This window comes from Bos indicus, chromosome 17 (genome assembly GCF_029378745.1).
Source record: "Bos indicus isolate NIAB-ARS_2022 breed Sahiwal x Tharparkar chromosome 17, NIAB-ARS_B.indTharparkar_mat_pri_1.0, whole genome shotgun sequence".
Lineage (NCBI taxonomy): Eukaryota > Metazoa > Chordata > Mammalia > Artiodactyla > Bovidae > Bos > Bos indicus.
Genome location: NC_091776.1, coordinates 62,695,471 through 62,713,190, shown reverse-complemented (window position 1 = coordinate 62,713,190; position 17,720 = coordinate 62,695,471). Strand labels below are relative to the sequence as shown.

The 17,720-nt window shown below is 45.9% G+C and overlaps 1 protein-coding gene across 1 annotated transcript; it reads left to right on the top strand.

Annotated features, from left to right (window-relative positions):
- The first annotated feature begins 6,392 nt into the window (after nucleotides 1-6,392).
- On the top strand, nucleotides 6,393-12,883 carry PLA2G1B (phospholipase A2 group IB). The gene is made up of 4 exons (XM_019977129.2): nucleotides 6,393-6,537; nucleotides 8,920-9,079; nucleotides 9,838-9,965; nucleotides 12,675-12,883. Exons 1-4 carry the CDS (start codon nucleotides 6,504-6,506, stop codon nucleotides 12,788-12,790), a joined length of 438 nt encoding a protein of 145 aa, XP_019832688.2. The 5' UTR covers nucleotides 6,393-6,503; the 3' UTR covers nucleotides 12,791-12,883.
- Nucleotides 12,884-17,720: the final 4,837 nt, after the last annotated feature.

The following is a 17,720-nucleotide window of genomic DNA, read 5'->3' as shown; positions in this document are numbered from 1 at the left end:
CCTGAGCTTGTGTCTTATATCTCTCTGTGCATTCAGAACTTGGTACCCCAAAGATACCCTGTTTTCCCTTAATTTCTGTTTTCCTCCTGGAATAATCTTTACTTTCTTGTCAATCCAGCTCCCATCTCCAATTTCTTGACCAGCCTCAAAACTTGGTGTTGATGATGAGATACCATTTCATACCCAGTAGGATGGCCATCATCAGAAAACCAGAAAATAACAAATGTTGGTGAGGATGTGGAGAAATGGGAACCCCTGTTGCATTGCTAGTAAGAATGTAGGATGGGCAGTTACTGTGGAAAAGTTTGGCAGTTCTTCAAAAAGGTAATACCATCTGATCCAGCAGTTCCACTCCTCGGTATACACCCAAAGGAATTGAACGTAGGGGCTCAAAAAGATGCTGTGCACCAATGTTTACAGTAGCATTATCCACAACAGCCAAAAGATGGAAGCCACCCATGCATCTGTCAACAGATGTATGGATAAATAAGGCCTTTCCAGCCAGTGGAATATTATTCAGCCATAAAAAGGACTGAAGTACTGCTATGCGCTACAACATGGATGAACCTTGAATTAGGCTGAATGAAAGAAGTCAGACACAAAAGGACAAATATTGTATGATTCTACACATTTGAGGTACCGACTCATTGGAAAAGACTCTGATGCTGGGAGGGATTGGGGGCAGGAGGAGAAGGGGACGACAGAGGATGAGATGGCTGGATGGCATCACTGACTCGATGGACATGAGTCTGAGTGAACTCCGGGAGTTGGTGACGCACAGGGAGGCCTGGCGTGCTGCGATTCATGGGGTTGCAAAGAGTCGGACACGACTGAGAGACTGATCTGATCTGATCTGATTAATAGAATCAGCAAATTCATAGAGACAGAAAGTAGATTAGAGGCTGGGAAGGAGGGAGTGGAGAGTTAGTTATTGCCTAGTGGTTACAGAGTTTCTGTTTGGGATAATGAAAACATTTAAGAAATGGATTGTGCATAACATTGTCAATATAATTAATGCCACTGAATTGTACAGTGAAAAATGATAAATTGGGAAGGGGCTGTAAAACACAGTAAATTTTGTTATGTATTTTTTTCCACTTTAAAAAAAAAAAGAAGCTTGGCATCGAACCCCTTACTCTCATGTGCTCAGTCGTGTCTGGCTCTTTGCAGCCCCATGGACTATAACCTGCCTGGCTTCTCTGTCCAAAGAATTTTCTAGGCAAGAACACTGGATTGGGTTGCCATTTTGTACTCCAATGGATCTCTTCAGTCTCCTACATTGACAAGCAGTTTTTTTACGACTAGCACCACCTTTGCCCTGCTTTGCCTTAAACTCAAAGAGAATCCTAAGAGGGTGAGGCAGGAAAACCAGCTCAGGTGGGTGTGGGTAATCCCCCAAAGTTAGATGTGGTGGTTCTAACACCTGGCTCCTCCCTGTCCCAGCTGAGGGTCCTCAACCTCTCTGAGCCTCAATTTTCTCGTCTATTAATGGGAATGATATAAAAGGTCACATGGTAAGATTCTGTTTATGTGAAATAGCCAGAAGAGGTAAATCCATAAGAAATAGAAAACAGATTGACTGGGGCTGGAGGGAGAGGGGCAAAGGGGAATAAACTCAATGGTTAAGGGATTTCCTGTGGGGTGATGAAAATGTCATTAAAGGCGGTGGTGGCATGACATTGTGGGTCTGATAAAAGCCACTGGATTGGTTACTTTGAAATGGTTATTTTCTAATGTGTAAAGGAATTTCACCTCAACAAATTTAAAAACAGAATGGCAGCAGTAACTAGGGTGGTGGTTAATTAAACAGGGAGGGCAGACAGAGGATTCAACACCAGGCAAGGCACGAAGTAAGTGTTTAGTGAATAGTAGCTGCTATGAATCCCAAGGTTCCTCCAGGTGATTGGGGCTCAGCATTGGCTGCCCCCTCCTGGGTGGTCCATACTGGCTCCCACGCTCATTCAACAAATATTCCCTTAGCATCGACTGTGCGCGCATCACTATTAAGAACTGAAAGGGTGACCAATCTGTCCTGCTTTGCCAGGGACTTTTCTGGTTTGAATACAGGAAACTCTGTGTCCCAAGAACCCTTCAGTCCTTGAAGGGGGAAAAAAAAAAATCAGAACAATTAGTCATCTGAAAGGCAGTGATTTCAGTTGGGTGTGTATGCTGCTGTCACTTCAGTTGTGTCCGACTCTGTGCGACCCCATAGATGGCAGCCCACCAGGCTCCCCCATCCCTGGGATTCTCCAGGCAAGAACACTGGAGTGGGTTGCCATTTCCTTCTCCAATGCAGGAAAGTGAAAAGTGAAAGTGAAGTCGCTCAGTCATGTCCGACTGCAGCCTACCAGGCTCCTCCATCCATGGGATTTTCCAGGCAAGAGTACTAGAGTGGGGTGCCATTGCCTTCTCCGAGTTGGGTGTGTAGGGGGGGGTCAAGTTCTGCTAAAATCTGCAAGAAGGGTAAGAATTAACTAGGCAAGGCTCACATAGGAGGAGCATACCAGCAGGAGAGACCAGCAGTTGCAAAAGCCTTGAAATGGGAGAAAGCACAAGGACTTCAATCAGACAGCTGAGACAAGGCTTCCTGTGGCTGGAGAAGAGGGTATTCCACCCCATTCTGGGCTGAGAGGTAGGTAGGGGTAGAGGAAATTGGGCCTCTAGGCTGATTTTGTTTCTTATAGAAGAGCCATGGGAAGGCATGAAGGGTTTTAGGCAGTGGGGTGAGAGACTGATGACGTGATGTAATTGGGTTTGGGTTTGAACATGTCATCAGCCCACACCATAGGGAAAAGATTTGAGGAACGCCATTGTGGAGGGAGCACAGGGTCACTGAGGAGGGTGCTGCAACCATCTGGGCAAGGGATGCTGGGGCAGGTACCAGGTATTGGAGGTCGGTGTGGCTTGAGAGCTGGACTTGCAAGGGACTGGACAGGAAAGAGAGTGAGTATGGGGAGAGTTCCCGGGTTTCTGAAGAAGGTCAGCTTCCTCGGTGGGTGTGCTCAGTTTGAGAAATATTTTCAGCTGAGCCCAGATGTACTGGAAACAGACAGAGTGATGAGAGAGGGGGAAGGGAAACAGCCCCTTAAGGTGACCCCAGCCAAGTTAAACCCAGTCCAGTGTTACCTAAGGCTTTCTGGGAACTTCCCAACAGCCCGCATTCGGGGCTCAGTGCCGGATTAAGAGGCAAGAACATGCAGGTTCAAATCCTATTTCCATCACTTTCCAGCTGTGTTGACTTTGAGCCAGAACTTAAGTTCTCTGAACCTGTTTAATCATCTATAAAAATAAGATGACGACAAAAATAATAACTACGTCAGAAGATGGTTGTTAGGATGAAAAACAACGTAACACTCTTTGCCCAGGGCTGAACAGACAGAAGCACTCAGTAAATGGTAGGTGCGCTTAAGCATTTCCTAGAAGCAGGAGCCGTGTCCTCCAGGGGCTGGCCAGGTGTGACCTTGCTAGAGTGTGGGTATGTCATCACCTGAAGGAGTCAAGAAGCTATACTTAGCCATTCTTTCCACTGGACAGTGTGTTTTTCCCAGGCTGGGAGAAGCTGTGCTGTACACACCTGTGCAAGGGCAACAGCAGGTCACGGTGCAGATCCCAAGGGCCTGGTGGGCTATCAGTGACCTCCCAGGCCCATCCCGCTGCCACCTCTGTGTCCCCTGCAGAGGTCTGGATTGTCACATTTATCTCGTCTCTTTCCAGGGGGAGAGGGTTCCAGCAGCAGTCTGACCCCTCTCCCACCAGCTGCTTTGCTTAAGCCCCGGCACAAATTGCACGTGGGAGTTTGTCCAGCCTGCCCTTGTGGAAGACTTCCAGCTGGCTGGGGTCGCGGGGAGAGAAGCAGGCAGGACTAAACTTCCTTCTGGCCTCCAGGGGCCTTTGACATTCCCACCTGCTACTACAATTCCCTGTTGTGAGGTGACATTGCGTTATCATCAGTGCCAGAACCAACTCGCATCCTGCTGTGTGACATTGGGCAGTGACTTAACCTCTCTGAGCCTCCGTCACCTCTGTAAAGTGGAGTTCGTCCTTGGACCTGCCTCAGAGGGCTGTGCCAGGTTCTCAGCATGCAACTTGGACTGTTAGCGGTCAGTAAATGGTAGTTAATACTATTAGCCTTAGAGGATTTTTATAGCATCAGCTACTCCTCCTCCTTCAGATCACCCCCAAACAGGAGCAGTGCCTATTCTCTGCTCTGTTCTCAGCCCCAAAGAACCCAACACAAGAGGGACTTAGCATTTTGTTGGCCACGACTCCCCTTTTCCTGGACAGCCTTCACTCATTCTGAAGAGGCAGAACCACTTTCCAGGTTGAAGTTGGGTCCTGAGTTAACCCTGTTCTTCTTCCAGGAGCTCTCACAGGTCTCCTCCCTACACCTGTGGGCCGGCCCCGGGACAGGTGCTGTTACACCCTGAGGGGCACTATGCAATAGAACCTTCTGTGATGATGCAAATGTTCTAAGTTCGTTCTGTTCAAAACCACAGCCTCTGGCCATTTGTAGAACCTTCTATGACGATGGAAACGTTTTAAGTTCGTGCTGTTCAAAATCACAGCGCCTGGCCATTTGTAGCTATCGAACACTTGCAATGTGGCTGGTGGGACTGAAAAGCCAATTTTCAATATTATTTGCTACTTAAATAGCTACTTGTGGCTAATGGTTACCATAGCTATTGGCTACGGTACACTAGTATGCACACTGGCTAATGGACTGATGGAGAATATCTACAGGCAAGTAGGAAGAGATGGGTGATGAAAACCCTGGATCAAATAGCGGCAGAGTCAGGCCCAGGCAAATAAATCCATTCCCCTTTCTGGGCCTGTTTCCCCATCTGCTTACTAAATGCTGTTTCAGTGTTACTGCATTAGCTGAAGGACCTTTTTCTGGGGCTCTTGGACTTGGAATGAAACCAGGAAGCTCTTCCAGACGGATTTCTTCTTTCTTGCCCCCAGTACCTGTTCAAGGGCAAAGTACAGAGCTGGAATCCTGGGGTGCATGCGTGAGCAGAGGTCACAAGAGTCAGAATTATCAATTCTGCTCTGATTCATGTGACATAACCTAACATAACCTTGCCAAGGGCAAATGGAGGTGTCTCAGTGGGAAGAGACAGGTGTGGGTTCAAGTCTTGGCATGGCCATTCCCAGCTTCATCCCAGGCTGAACCTCATCTGGAAGTTCTCATCTGGAAAGCGTTCTCATCCAGAAAGTGCCCAAGATCCATTACAAGACAAGAGACGATCAAACCAGCACGGCCGTGGGATGAAAATGACACTTCACCTCTGTGACCTTCCTCCCCGAAACCCATAGCCAACCCCCAGTCTTACCATGAGAAAACATGAGACAAATTCCAAGAGAGGGGCATCATATGATACACCTGACTAGTATTCCTCAAAATGCCCAGGTCCAGGGGGCTTCTCTGGCAGTCAGTGGTAAAGACTCCGCACTGCCAATGAAGAGCACATGGGTTTGACCCCTGGTAGGAGCCGCCAGGCTCCTCAGTCCATGGGATTCTCCAGGCAAGAATACTGGAGTGGGATGCAATTTCCTCCTCCAGGAGATCTTCTCAACCCAGGGACTGAACCCATGTCTCCTGCGTCTCCTGCATTGCAGCTGGATTCTTTACCACTAGCACCACCTAGGAAGTCCAAAATAATAATGTCATGTCTTATGAAGTGAATTTCACCTAAAAAATGTTATATAGACCTTTGATATGACAGTTGTAAAATTCTTTTTATTCTACAAGTCAGATGCAAGCCTTTATAATTCCCAAGTCCAGGGTTTTCTTACAAATCCACGGTGGGGGACTGGGAGAGGGAGTGGTATTGCTGGAGTGGGAAAAAAAATTCAAGCTGTGCCTTAGAATCAGATGTCCTAGGTTGGAGCCCCTGCTTAGGGGGCTAGCTGTGTGACCTGGGGCAAGTTGCTTCACCTCTCTGAGCCTGTTTCCTCACCAGCAAAGTGCATGATTGATGGGAACCTTTCAATGAGACCCACAGCCCAGACTCAGGCTCATGAGAGGACCTGGAGGCAACAGTCACTTCCTTCCCATCCCCCTTCTCCCAGTTGTTCAACGGGGTTGACAGCCACCCCTCCACACACACACTCACACACACACACACACGCACACACACACACAGTGTTGAAGCTGGACTGAGTAAAAACGAGTGGGTAAAAGAAAAAAAAAGAAGAGAAAAAGAAACACACACACACACACAAAAGGGGTGGGTATGAGGGTCAAAATTCCAAGGTGCGCAACTCCATAAATAATCCCTTTCATTCCAAAGGGTGGATGACAAATACGCACACTACTTCCAAGGACCCCCGGCTGGCAGGGCTTGCTTGTTGCTCAGGATTATTTCTGCAACAGACTCAAGGCCAACTCAGAGTCAGCAGGGAGCAAAGCAAACACGACGGTCTTATCTCAGGGCAGCAGGGCAGCTATAAGGAGGGAGGCCATAGTGACATTAGTTTTTGCTCACCAACCTGACAACAGGATGAGACTCCTGGTGTTGGCTGCTCTGCTCACAGGTAGGCAAGTGCCCTCAGCCCCACCCCTTCCTGCCCTGGGATCTCTTTGCTCAGCAATGGGGGCCAGAGGTCACAGGGATGGCCAGACCTAGGGTCTTTTTCAGGGCTCACCATGGGGCTTAAGAGCTCCCATATTGGGGTCCCCTCAAATCCCCCTCGATGGGCTTTCCAAGTGGCACTAGCAGTAAAGAACCTAGCTGCCAATGCAGGAGACCTAAGACACGAGGGTTCAGTCCCCGGGTTGGGAAGATCCCCTGGAGGAGGGCATGGCAACCCACTCCAGTATTCTTGCCTGGAGAATCCCCATGGACAGAGGAGTGTGGCGGGCAACAGTCCACGGGGTCACAAAGAGCCAGACACGACTGAAGTGACTTAACACACACACACACCAACAAATTCCCCACATCTGGCATCTTCTCCACCTTTAGGTCTGAACTCAGATGACCCATCTCAGAAAGGCTTACCCTCCTTGTCCATCCAAGCTAAGAGCACCTGTTCTCTCTCTCCTTGGAGTGGGCCGCTATTTCCTTCTCCGGGGGAATCTTCATAACCCAGAGATGGAACCTGCATCTCCTGGTGGCAGGTGGATTCTTTACCACCGAGCCATGGCCTTGGTACAAGGGCTTCTCAGTGCCTGTCTTGGCCTGCAGCATGTCTCTTGTTGATTCATTTTTTATCCCACACCCACACCTAAGCACAGACTCCTTGAGAGCGGTGATAGTGCTGTTTGCACCATTTAATGAATGGATTAATAGAATCAGAATTAACTAGAATTCAAATCACACCTCATTCAGCCATTATTCATTCATTCAACATAGATGGTATCAGAGTCTCTAAGGTATCAGGCTCAGGGTTGAGACTGAGGACTCAGCCATGCTCTGTCTGGGGGTATGCTCATGCACTCGAGCAGTACCTCCGTTCAGGTCTGGCCTCTGCAAAGAGCAGAACTGGTGGGATCAGAGAGAAAAAAAGAGGAGGGAAGCAGGAGAGGGGTCCGGAGAGGGGCCAAGGCAGTCAGGCCACTCCTGTCTGAGCACAGCTCCACCACTCCTCTGGGGTCTGCTCCTGGATGTAGCCGCTGTCAGCTGCCACCGTGGAGGCTGCTCTTGAGAGAAAGTGACCAGCTGCCACCCTTCCTGAGTCCTGGAGCCTAAGCACTTGGAGCGACTCCAGTGTCCACAGCATATCAAGGACAGGAAGGGCCAGGCATGGGGCAAAGAGATGACACTAGGGGCTGAAATCACTTAGCACCATCTTTACGGCACCAAATCTCACAGGTAGGGCTCTGCATTGGAAGTAAAGAGGTCCTAGGAACTTACACTGGCAGTCCAGTGGCTAAGACTCTGTGCTCCCAATTCGGGGCCTGGGTTCGATCTCTGGTCAGGAAACTAGATCCCACATGTTGCTGCTTAAAATCCTGCATGCCATGGGCCTCCTCACCATTCTTCACATTCCTGGCCCCCTTCAACCTCGTCATCCCCCAACCCAACCCCCCATTTAGATTCCCTTACTGTGCTTCAATTTTGACACCTTCTAACACAATGTCCGATTCCCATATTTATTACCTTTATTGCTTACTGTTTTTTCCTGCACTAGATCATAAGCTCAAAGAGGTTACAGATTTTTCATTTGTTCACTGATGTGTCTCCAGGGCAGTGACTATCATATAACAGGTGCTCAGTAAATATTTACTGAATAAATAATGGAAATAGCTTTAAATTATCATATATTTGCACAAAAACTAGTACACAAATGTTCACAGCAGCACTATCCATAACAGCCAACAAGCAGAAACAACCCAAATGTCCGTCAAATGAGGAACAACTAAAAAAATGTGATCTGTCCATACAATGGAATATTAATCAGCCATAAAAAGGACTGAAAAGCTGATACCTGTGATAACAAGGATAAAACTCAAATCTTATGTGAAGTGAAAAAAGCCAGTCACAAAAGGCCATATATTGTATGATTCCATTTACACAAAGTGTTCAGAATAGGCAGTTCCATAGAAACAGAAAACAAATTAGTGGTTGCCAGAAGGGAGGGGAGAAAGGGGAGTGATTGTTGATGGGCAGAGGGCATCATTTGGGGGTGATGAAAATGTTGTGGAATTAGTATTGATGGTTGCACAATTCTGTGAATATACTAAAAACCACTGAATTGTGTGCTTTGGTTAAAATGGTGAGTTTCATGTTTTGTGAGTTGTTTAGAAAATGCCTACTCGCTTTACCAGGTTCCTGTACCCAGCTCTTTTCAGAGGAGGCAGCTGATGGGGGGTCAGGGGGACAGCATGGGGCCTGAGAGGGCAAGCAGGTAGTAAGGTCCCTGGGGCGCCGGCAGCCAACCAGGACATATTTGAACTCTGGCTATGTCCTCCTGCAGTGGGCGCTGGCCAGGCCGGCCTCAACTCGAGGGCGTTATGGCAGTTCAACGGCATGATTAAGTGCAAGATCCCCAGCAGTGAACCATTGCTGGATTTCAACAACTATGGCTGCTATTGTGGCCTGGGTGGATCAGGGACCCCTGTGGATGATCTGGACAGGTGAGTTGCCCTGCCGGGAAAGTATCCCTGAGATGGAGGGAGGGCAGAAGACAAAGGTCAAACAAGACACAAAAAAAAGGGGGGGAAAAAGATTTGCCTATTTGCTAAAGTAACACATGTTCACCTCTTAATTGAGGGGAGCGAGGGGAAAGCTGAAGGTTGGCAGGGGAGGGTGTGTGTGTGTGTGTGTGAGCTGAAGGTTGGCAGGGGAGGGTGTGTGTGTGTGTGAGCTGAAGGTTGACGGGGGAGGGTGTGTGTGTGTGTGTGTGTGTGTGTGTGTGAGCTGAAGGTTGACGGGGGAGGGTGTGTGTGTGTGTGTGTGTGTGTGTGAGCTGAAGGTTGGCAGGGGAGGGTGTGTGTGTGTGTGTGAGCTGAAGGTTGGCGGGGGAGGGTGTGTGTGTGAGCTGAAGGTTGGCGGGGGAGGGAGGGAGGGTGTGTGTGTGGGTGTGTGTGTGAATGCTGCCCTCTAGTGGCAGGACTTTACAGCACAAACGATCACTGCAAAGATTCAATCTTCCAGCTGGAGTGAAACCATCACTGCCTCTTGTGCTGTATAGGCTTGTGCTGTATTCCTGCAACCATTTAAAAATCATCCTCAATAAACATGAGCAAAAGACTTACTGTTTTCAAGCCACAGGACCAGTACCTCTCAGAGCAGGTCATCTAAGACAGCCCCACCTGCTCCAAGGGAGCAAGTTCAGGCTGGCGTGCTGCCCTACCCATGCTCCTGCCTCAGCTCCGTTCCTCCCCTTCTCCAGGTGCTGCCAGACGCACGACAACTGCTACAAACAAGCCAAGAAACTGGACAGCTGTAAAGTCCTCGTGGACAATCCCTACACCAACAACTACTCCTACTCATGTTCTAACAATGAGATCACCTGCAGCAGTAGGTTTACCCTCTTGTTGGCTCTTGTTAGCGGGCATGGAGGGAAATAATAGTAATGATAGCCATCACTGACTGATCATTTTCTTGGTGCCAGGCAGTATCTCCTTTAATCCTTGAAACAACTGTATGGAATAGGTACTGTTATTATCCCCATTTTACAGATGAGGCAACTGAGGCTCAGAAGCCTGGACAAATTGTCCAAGGGCACACAGTCCCATAAATGGTGGTGTTTGGTTTTTGAACATAGGTCTATATCACTCCAAAACCTCTGCTTTTAACTGCCAGGCCATACTGCTTTGTTTATTTCATAAAAAGAGCTTAGAACTCCCACATATCAGGCTTTCATTATGTGCATATGTGATAGGTCTTATTAAACCCATTTTACAGGTTAGGAAGCTGAGGCCCCAAAGTAGTCACTTGCTCCAAATCACAACCTATGAGTGGTAGGGCCAGCATTTGAACTCGGTTGCTTCTGATTTTAAAGGCTCGGGTCTTAACCACTAAGTTATGCAGCGTTCATGATGAAACATGTCCCTCCGTGAAGACAGTTCTGGAGAGCAAGACAATTCAGAGAGGTGTAGGGTTCTGTCTTGTGAGACCAGCATTCTAAATTTTCATTGCCCTTAATTTTGCAATCACAGATACATCCCAATTTTTGAAAATTGTACTAACAACACTGGAATCACCATAGTCCAACTCCCAAAATGCCAAGAAAAGACTGACCTGGCATCCCATCACCCTAAGAAATAAAGTTGCATGACTCTATTCCTTTTAACCAGGGATCCAACCCCTGCAGAGGAACCGCAGAGTTTGCTGGACCACCAGGGAGTTCCTTCAACCTGTTCCTTTAAATCATATACACATTTTCTCCATCTCTCCAGCATTTTCTCTTTTCTCTCTGCTTTATTTTCTCCACTGAATTTCCTAATAGCTGACATATTAATGTTATTCCTTCATTTGCTGTCTCTCCAATAGAAAGGATTCACAAGATCAGAGGTTGTCTGTTCTCTTTATGGCTGTGTCCCCAGAGTCTAGATCAGAGCTTGGAATCATAGGTGCTCTCGATGTAAATGTTTGATGAATGCAGTCTAGATACAATCTTGCATTCTGTGTTTTTCTCACTTATCACTTTATGACCATGTTTCCATGGTCTCACAGTCTTCCTTATTACTTCTTTCAAAGCTGCATAAAATAGCTTCATTTGCTTACAGAGTCCCTGGTAACAGAGATTTCAGTTGTGCTCTACTTCAGAAAGCCAGATATACAGAAAATCATATTTTTGCCCTGAAACTTGATCAGTAAGAATTTCTTTCTATGGATTCTGGACTCCTTTACTAATCTGCTGAAAGCTATAGACACTCTCCCCAGGGAAACACACACACCACGCATACATGTTTGCAAATAATTTATTTTTAATGCAACTGTCTTCTTCCCCTACAAGCTAGTCAAGAAGCCTTCAGCATAAGACACTGATTCAAATTATAAACAATAACTTGCTAGACACACACTACTATGTATCAGTTCAGTTCAGTTGCTCAGTCGTGTCCAACTCTTTGCGATGCCATGAATATAAAATAGATAAATAACAAGGACCTATATAGCACAGGGAACCATATTCAATATCTTGTAATAACCTATAATGGAAACTAGTCTGAAAAAGAAAATATAAATGTATAACTGAATCACTTTTGCTGCACACCTGAAACTCAGACAACACTGTAAATCGACTCAACTTCAATAAAACAAAATTAAAAGAAAAAAAAACTCACTAAATAATTCTCATTATGCACACTTTATAATCTAACTAAGCACTAATTTATGCTTAATGAGTGGTTGAGGAAAACATTCATGATTTTTAAAAGAAAGGAGTAGAGAAACAAAACCTTAATAAGATTATTGAAGGTAAGCAGATATACATAATTAAATTATGGATAATAAAGCTGAAATGCATTTTATCTGCGTTGCTTCTTTTGGTTACAAATGTAAATGAGGTCAAAATAATATAATATCAAATTCTCCAGTAATGTATGTCATAGAAAGCAGAAGGCATCTAATCTATAATCCTAATACCCTAGAAAACCAGTTATATATATTGCACTTCAGATTTTTTCAGCATATACTATGCACTTTTTACTGTTAATAAAATATCTTGGAAACATTTCCACATATAGACACAATTATTTTAAACATCTCTATAATACTGTATTGTAAGGACATTCTGTAATCTTAAGAATATGTGCTTTAAAGTAGAGAAATTGGCTTACAAAACTTCACTAAGTTGAAATGTAAAATATTTTGCTGCCTTGAGTATGTGTTTTAGTATTTCCCATACGATTTGCAGTTGCTTATCTATGTTATCAGTGCTCTGTGGTTATATGGGTTTTAAGAGCAGTGAGTTCATTTATAAGTGTGAAACAGAGAATATCCCAAAAGCAGCTATCGTACCTTAGGATCACCAGATAAAACAGGCTGCCCAGTTAAAACTTGATTATCAGATGGACAAGAAATGATTTTTTTTTAAAGTCTGTGTCCCAAATAGTGCATTTATTGTTGATCTGAAATTCCAGTATTTTTATTTGCTTTATCTGTCAACCCTAAATTTGCACCAGTGGAATTGCCAGCAAATCGTTTCATTTCATTCTTCCTGCCCCTGGATCGTACAAAGCATGAACAGCCTTGACTCAGTCCTCTGTTCTTGCTCTATTCCAGGCGAAAACAATGCCTGTGAGGCCTTCATCTGCAACTGTGACCGCAATGCCGCCATCTGCTTCTCAAAGGTGCCATACAACAAGGAGCACAAGAACCTGGACAAGAAGAACTGCTAGATCTGAGTATCTTCCTGGGAAATTAGGATTCCCTTTGGGCCCCATGGCTTTGACCTTATACCATGTCCTCCAATAAAGCACCCATTGAAAGGCCTCCTGCTTGGAGATTGTTTTATTCTCTGCCTACTGAACATGACTAAATTTCTTCCTGGTTCTTTGGGAGCATCATTCATTCCAGACCTGGAAGTTGAATTAGAGGGACATTTCTAGGAAGTGAGTACCACAAGACCTGAATAATGATTAATAACCACGTATTATTTACTCTGCACCTGAACTGTGTGTCTCTAGATTCTCTGGGCAGCCCTATAAGATTTAGACACTATTAGCAAATTCTATTTTTCTAAGCTGAGCTTCAGTAAGAAAGGTCATTCACCCACCGAGAGAAATGCATCTGGTAAAGAGCAAGGAAGGGATCTGAAGCCAGACAGTCCAACAGAACATCGGCTCTTAACCATACCCTGCCCAGCCTGAGGCAGTGGGCTCTTCGCTTTGAGTCAGACCTGCCCTCCCTGTTTCTCTGTCTTTTGCTTCCAACCGTGTTCAACCATTTTTTTTCTATAATTCCTTTCTAAACTCTACAAAGCCTTCACCACAGTCTACAAGCTGGTGTGTGTGTGCGCATGTGTGTGTGTGTGCACGCATGCACACGCGCGTGCACATGCACGCACGGGAGAGAGAATTCTGGGAGAGCGAGAGGAATTCTGAGTGAGGGAGGCTGTGAGGGAATTCTGAGAGATGAAGGGTATGAGACAATTCTGAGACAAGGAAGGTGAGAGGGAATTCTGAGAGAAGGAAGGTGAGAAGGAATTCTGAGAGGAGAGTGAGAGAGAGGAAATTCTGAGGAAGGGAGGATATGAGGAAATTCTGGGAGAAGGAGGCCGAGAGGTAATTATGAGAGAAGGAGGGTATGAGGAAATTTGAGTGAGGGAATTCTGAGTGAGGAAATTCTGAGAGAAGTAGAGTGAGAGAGAAATCTGAGTGAGAGAGGGTGTGAGGGATTCCTGAGAAAAGCTGGGTGAGAGGGAATTCTAAGAGAAGGTGGGTGAGAGGAATTCTGAGGAAGGGAGAATGCACTGTGCTTAGTCACTTCAGTCGTGTCTGACTCTCTGCGACCCTCCATCAGGCTCATGTGTCCATGGGATTCTCCAGGCAAGAATACTGGAGTGGGTCGCCATGCCTGTCTCCTGCGTTGACAGGGAGGGATGGATGAGACAGCCCGAGGGAGGGATGGAGAGAGGGAATTCTGAGAGAAAGAGGGTGTGAGGGATTTCTGAGAGAAGGAAGATGAGAAGGAATTTGTACAAGCTGATTTTTTACATCATAGTCTTAAAGTATAATTAACAATAATAATTTCTACCTCTTGAGCACTTACGATATATTACTGTGCTAAGTGTTTTCTGTGTCTCATCTCTTTAAGTGTTCAAACCAGTTCTTTGAGATCCATACAGCTGCCTCCAGTTTATGGGTGAGGAACTAAAAATTCAGGTAAGTCAAGTCACTTGCCTGAGATCACACAAATGGCAGAGTCAGGATTTGACCAGACGTGTCTCTTTGGTGGGTCTCCCTGGTGGTGCTAGTGATAAAGAACCCACTTGCCAATGCAGGTGACATAAAAGACACGGGTTCAATCCCTGGGTCGGGAAGATCCCCTGGAGCAGAGCATAGCAACCCACGCCAGTGACAGGAGCCTGGCAGGCTACAGTCCACAGGGTCACAAAGAATCGGACACAACTGAGGCAACTTAGGAAGCATGTTAAGTCTCCTTGACAACGCCTGAGCTGTTAACCACTAAGTCACTCAGCCAGGTTTCTCTACAAAAGTTTATTATTACACTGGCAATGAAATTCACCAGAGAGAGTGGAGAAGGGCACAGAAGAGAACTGAATTGGAAAAACAAAGATGAGAAAGGACCACATGGACTATGAAAAGCCATGACTGAGCAGTTTTAAACCACTGGAGACTAACAGAATACACACTATCGGGTGTGTGGTAGGCAGCAAAGGAGTGCATGTGGATTCATCTTTGGTCCCAACTTCTCCTTCATTTCATTCCTCCATTCAAAGAATATTTATTCAATACTCACTCTGGGCCAGACACTGCACAAAATGCTGAGGATACAATGTATCTGGGATTGGCCTGAAGACAATGATTTATTGTTAGTAGCTGCCATCAGTTTTTGAGACTTTTTTTTTCTCCTTGCTTGTCAACTGGCATATGCTGTGTAACATATGCTGTGTTCTACCTTCCAGACTGTGCCATGCATTTTGCACAATTACCTCCTCACCCTCACAACAGCTCTATAGTTGAAGGTATTATTACCTCCCCATTTTACAGATGAAGAAACTGACTCAAAGAGGCAAGTCATCTGTCAAAGGTCACCCTCTCATAGATGGTATAGCTGACACTGGAACCCAAATCTGGTCATTTAGAGGAAAAATGCCATCACATCGAGAATTGCTGAAGGTAGAGTGCGGTGTCTTAATCACTTTCATAACTCTGTCTGCCTGGTACTGTACTTGATATATACAGCACTCAATGAATAATTGCCGAATGCTGAATGAAGTGTTGGTCATTAGTGCTTAGCACCTTTTCCGCAGGCAAGAATGGGACTATTTTCAAAAGGAAATTCATCATTTAGGTTGAATGTCTATTTTATACATACTGTGCTACAGTATCATTGCAAGGGACAAGTAATTAAATTAGACCTGACCTCGGCCTTCAAAGAACTGTAAAGTTCATTTTTTTGTTGTTGTTTTGTTTTAACTTTTTAGCTGCCTGTCTTGAGGGATCTTAGTTACCCAATTAGAGACTCAACCGAGTGCCCCGAGTTGGCAGGGAGGAGTCTTAACCATTGGACCGCTCCGGAAGTCCCTATAAATATCTTCTTTCAATGGAAGGACACTGCAAGTCCCTGTTTGGATGAAAGAAAAATATTTTAGGGGACTGTTTCTGATTCCTATTTTTTTCGGTGGATAAACAACAGAGTCCCCTGAGTACTCAAGCTGGGCTCTAAAAATACTCTCTTACGCAAAATCCTACCTCTTTTTATTATCCCAAGGGTTGGGGGAGTGAGAACTCCTGTAACATATTCCTGTAACAATCTTAATGAGCATCTGCGGGGTGCTTACTACAGGAAACGAAATACCGGAAACACTGTTACAACGGCTGGGATGATTTAAATGAATAAACACATAAACTGGACCGAGAGTAATGCGATGTCAGGATTAGGTATAATCTCAGAAGCTACAGTATCTTCACAGAGCTTGGCACATCACACACGTTCATTAAATAGTCTTTCACTGAAGGTACAGCGACACTCAACCATTTGCCGCAAACGAAGAAAAACCACGTGGCCTTATTTACCTTTTCTGATCACGTGATCGTGTGCTCCCAGGCCTGCCAATTCGCTGGCCACACTCCAGGATGGAGGATTTCAGTAGCAAATGTGACTGGCTTTCTTATGGCCACGTGGCTCTAGGCTCCTCTTTTCTATTGGTGAACACTGGCCCAGCCCCAGCCTACCGCCGCTTACCCCGAGCCCCGGCCCCGCCCCTCTCGCGTGAGGGTAGAGGGTGTGGGCGAGCCAGCGCAGGCGCAGTGGTCGGTGTCCGTGGAAGGTGGGGTTGAGTTCTACAGAATCCCGCAGCAAGGACAGAGTAGGCGAGTCAAATGTGAGAAAAGGGTGAACTACACTCTGGGTCTCTCATTCTCTACATACATGCGCCTGCTTCTACATTCCCTCTGCTAGGAACACCTCCATTGCGTTTATCCTTGGTAGGCATCGAGGGGACCAGGAAAGTCAGTCAGTTCAGTTCAGTCGTGCGACTCTTTGCGACCCCATGGACTGCAGCACGCCAGGCTTCCCTTCCATCACCAACTCCCGTAGTTTACCCAAACTCATGTCTGTTGAATCGGTGAAAGTGAAAGAAAGTGAAAGTGAAGTCGCTCAGTCGTATCCGACTGTAGCCTACCAGGCTCCTCTGTCCATGGGATTTTCCAGGCAACAGTACCGGAGTGGATTGCCATTTCCTTCTCCAGGGGATCTTCCCAACCCAGGGCTCGAACCCGGGTCTCTCACATTGTAGACAGATGCTTTACCGTCTGAGGCACCAGGGAAGTCTATTGAATCGGTGATACCATCCAATCATCTCATCCTCTGCCGTCCCCTTCTCCCCCTGCCTTCCATCTTTCCCAGCATCAGGGTCTTTTCCAGTGAGTCAGTTCTTTGCATCAGGTGGCCAAAGTGTTGGAGTTTCAGCTTCAGCATCAGTCGTTCCAATGAATATTCAGGATTGATTTCCTTTAGGATGGACTGGTTTGATGTCCTTGCAGTCCAAGGGACTCTGAAGAGTCTTCTCCAACACCACAGTTCAAAAGCATCAATTCTTTGGCTTTCAGCTTTCTTTATAGTCCAACTCTCATATCCATACATGACTACTGGAAAAACCATAGCTTTGACTAGACGGACCTTTGTTGGCAGAGTAATGTCTCTGTTTTTTAATATGCTGTCTATGTTGGTCGTAGCTTTTCTTCCAAGGAGCAAGCAACTTTTAATTTCATGGCTGTAGTCACCATCTGCAGTGACTTTGGAGCCCCCTAAAATAAATTCTCTCACTGATTCCATTGTTTCCCCATCTATTTGCCATGAAGTGATGGGACCGGATGCCATGATCTAAGTTTTCTGAATGTTGAGTTTTAAGCTAACTTTTTCACTCTCCTCTTTCACTTTCAAGAGGCTCTTTAGTTCTTCTTTGCTTTCTGCCATAAGGGTGGTGTCATCTGCATATTTGAGGTTATTGATGTTTCTTGCAGCAATCTTGATTCCAGCTTGTGCCCAGCATTTTGCATAATGTGCTCTGCATATAAATTAAATAAGCAGGGTGACAATATACAGCTCTGATGTATCCCTTTCCTGATTTGGAACCAGTCT

Coding starts and splice junctions, on each gene's coding strand:
- PLA2G1B (XM_019977129.2), top strand. CDS start 6,504: ATGAGACTCCTGGTGTTGGCTGCTCTGCTCACAG. Junction 6,538..8,919: donor GTTGGCTGCTCTGCTCACAG/GTAGGCAAGTGC, acceptor GTCCTCCTGCAG/TGGGCGCTGGCCAGGCCGGC. Junction 9,080..9,837: donor CCTGTGGATGATCTGGACAG/GTGAGTTGCCCT, acceptor CCCCTTCTCCAG/GTGCTGCCAGACGCACGACA.